The sequence below is a fragment of the Elephantulus edwardii genome, unplaced genomic scaffold (genome assembly GCF_000299155.1).
Source record: "Elephantulus edwardii isolate Elephantulus edwardi_28Jun2011 unplaced genomic scaffold, EleEdw1.0 scaffold00261, whole genome shotgun sequence".
NCBI classification, from domain to species: domain Eukaryota; kingdom Metazoa; phylum Chordata; class Mammalia; order Macroscelidea; family Macroscelididae; genus Elephantulus; species Elephantulus edwardii.
The window spans coordinates 1,403,331-1,406,207 of NW_006400011.1; the positions used below are offsets into that span (position 1 = coordinate 1,403,331).

Below are 2,877 nucleotides of genomic sequence, written 5' to 3' on the forward strand. Positions count from 1 at the left end.
GGGCTTTTGAAGCAAAAGATACAGAATTTGTTATACTTGCAAGTTGAATTTCCGTTACTAAATCTATTCAGGCTTAAGAATTTTTTTTTCTATTGCTTTGCAGAAGGTATGAATCCCACTGGGATTTTTAAATATGTTGTAATTTCTAGTATTTCTCTTATCTAAGACTAAATTGAAGAATTACTTGAGACTCTGCCGACGTAATGAAAATAAAAATAAGTTATTCCATATAAACAAAAATGTTTTGTATTAAATTATGATATTTTAGTTGGGATTATTTTTTTAAGAGTTCAGGATTTTTTTATTAAACATGTTACAAAAGGAGTTTAGTCAAAAAGACCAAATCCCATGTTATTATCAGACTTTTCAGATTCTTCTTTCTTTGCTTCCACTTTCTTCTTCTCAGCTGGAGTAGCAACAGAGGAGGGGGCAGGTCCACCAGCACCTGCGTTGCAGATGAGGCTCCCAAGGTTGACATTTGCCAGGGCCTTTGCAAACAGGCCAGGCCAGAAAGGTCCAACGTTGACACCAGCTGCCTTCATGAGAGCATTGGTTTTATCCTCCGTTGTGGTCACCTCATCATCATGCAGGATGAGGGCCAAGTAGATGCAGGTGAGCTCAGAGACAGAGGCCACGGTGCGGTGGTACTAGGCTGAAGGCTGCGGGACATGATGCTAGTCGCAGGATAAAGTGAGGGCCTCACGCCAAGCGGGCCTTAGCTTCCTCAGAAGGACCGAGCAACTTACCGGCAACTGATGAAAGGGCAGATGGGATTCTTTATATAAGTCTGAATAATTTAAGTAACTTTTCCTCTAACTTCCCTAAAACAACTTTGAGGCCACTAGACTATTCCAAATGTTTTAGAATTTAGTGTACCTGAATCTCTCTTAAACATGAGAGAAAAAAATTAAACCTCAAAAATGTAATTCAAAACTTTACGTCCCTATCTTTTCAACCTTTCATTAATTATATTCTCTTTGTATCTCAGTTTCCTGCTCTCCATCTACATTTGTGGTGGTGCTTTATTTTTGTTAGGTGTCTTCAAGTCAACCTGAGACCCTTTGAAAAAACAGATCAGACTTTGCTCTCTTTTGTACCATCGTCGCCATTTCTGGTGTGCTCCAGTTCCTTGTTGCAAACACTGAGGCAATGAATCTTTTGTTGGGAGTCTTCCTCTCTTCATCTAACCCTCTACCTTCCCTAGAATGATGTCCTTTTACAAGAACTGTCCCCTTTTGACAACATGCTCAAGTATGTGAAATGAAGTTCACTATCCCATATTTCTAAAGAGGTGAGGATTTTAACAAATGTCCTCAAGAACTGTTGTTACCTTCTCAGCAAGCTATGTATAATTTTGAGGATTATCTAATAAGAAGTTTGTAAATTACAGCAACCACTTTTCACAAACATCTCTTAATATGCAAATGCAATACATCCCTCAAAACTTATTTCATATCATCTTGGCTGACAAGTGTTCACCTTCAAGTCTTCTCTCTTCTACTGTCTCTTCCTTTGTCATTTTAACTTCCTTCATACTACTTCCACAGAGATAATGTTTCCCTGTGACTTTCCTTTATATTTTCCACATAACAAAGGTACAAGTAAGATATTTGATCAAGTCCATAATGTATTTTTAAAATTGAACTTATTCTCTTTTTATGTCTATCTACCATCCCCTTTTATTAAGATTGCTGAGTAAAATTGCTTCCTTCTATAATTTTCGATTGCATTTCTTCTCAAGATTGATGTCACTGGCCATGTCTCCGTTTCCTTAAAATAAATTCTTCCTTTTAGTAATCCTTATTCTTCAGTTTACCTCTTTGATAAAATGATCAATTGAATGGGGAGCAATGCAAGAAGATGATTGGTGCATCAGTGCTTATCACACTCTTATATTGTCAAATACGTATTAGCCAAATATTTATGTTTCCATTTGCCTTTATGAGAACACAAACTGCTTCAAGTTTCTTCCCAAAATATACTGTGTTGTATTTCCATTAGCTTCCTTTGGAATTCTCTTTCTGTTTTTCTTCCTTCTTTCTGAGACTGAGCACACTCAGAGATTAAGGTATCTCAAAATTAACCTCTTGAAATTTTCATATAATTTATTTTACAATAACAGACTATAAAACCAAGGATGTGTATATGTAGTTTATTTAATGATTTGCCTGTCATAATAGTACCTTAAGGAAAGCATCAAATAATCAGCATTACTATATTACAGTTTAACTTGACAAATGAAGCCATGATTTGGCATTATCAAATGTTTCTATTATTTGGCTCCCATAATCAACACACATAGAAGTAGCAAACATCCAATCAAATGATGTATTGTAATGGACAAATTTGCTGTGACCACAACTTCCAAGGAACTTTTTAAAGTGCTAATGAGCATGGATATAATTTTAAAGACTAAGCTGTAACTGACCCCAACCTGTGGTCTTTTTTCAATTGATTTATGAGGCTCTAAAAGTTGAGCTATGCATAAAGAAGGCTTAAGAAAAATTAATGTCTTTATATTTTATTGTTGGTAAGGACTACTGTTGGAAGGAGGAGTGGCATACACTTGCACAATAGCTTGCCTCCAGAAACTCTATGAACCTGGACAGAGAAATAAAGGCACCCAAATGTTGAGGACTCTCCTTCATAAGGTCACTATGAGTCACCTGCAACTCATGGCAAGTAACAACAGTAACATCAACATAGAGAGAGAGAGATCAGCTGGCCCAGTGGAGAGAAGGCGATGCTGCCAAGCCGAAGGTGGGTGACTTTTAATCTGCAGCTCTCGGGCCTGTCTTTCATTGTTTTTGTTCAGACATTCCTCTAGGTAGTATAGCCCTGGTGTACAAGTTACTATACCGTGGTCACTTGTGGTTG

At 37.1% G+C, this 2,877-nt stretch overlaps 1 protein-coding gene across 1 annotated transcript; it reads right to left on the reverse strand.

Moving 5' to 3' along the window:
• Positions 1-326: 326 nt before the first annotated feature.
• On the reverse strand, positions 327-1,109 carry LOC102868212 (60S acidic ribosomal protein P1-like). The gene is made up of 3 exons (XM_006899562.1): positions 1,098-1,109; positions 565-647; positions 327-489 (listed from the first exon to the last, which is right to left on the reverse strand). The coding sequence occupies exons 1-3, from the start codon at positions 1,107-1,109 to the stop codon at positions 327-329; spliced, it is 258 nt and encodes an 85-aa protein (XP_006899624.1).
• Between the last annotated feature and the right edge of the window lie 1,768 nt (positions 1,110-2,877).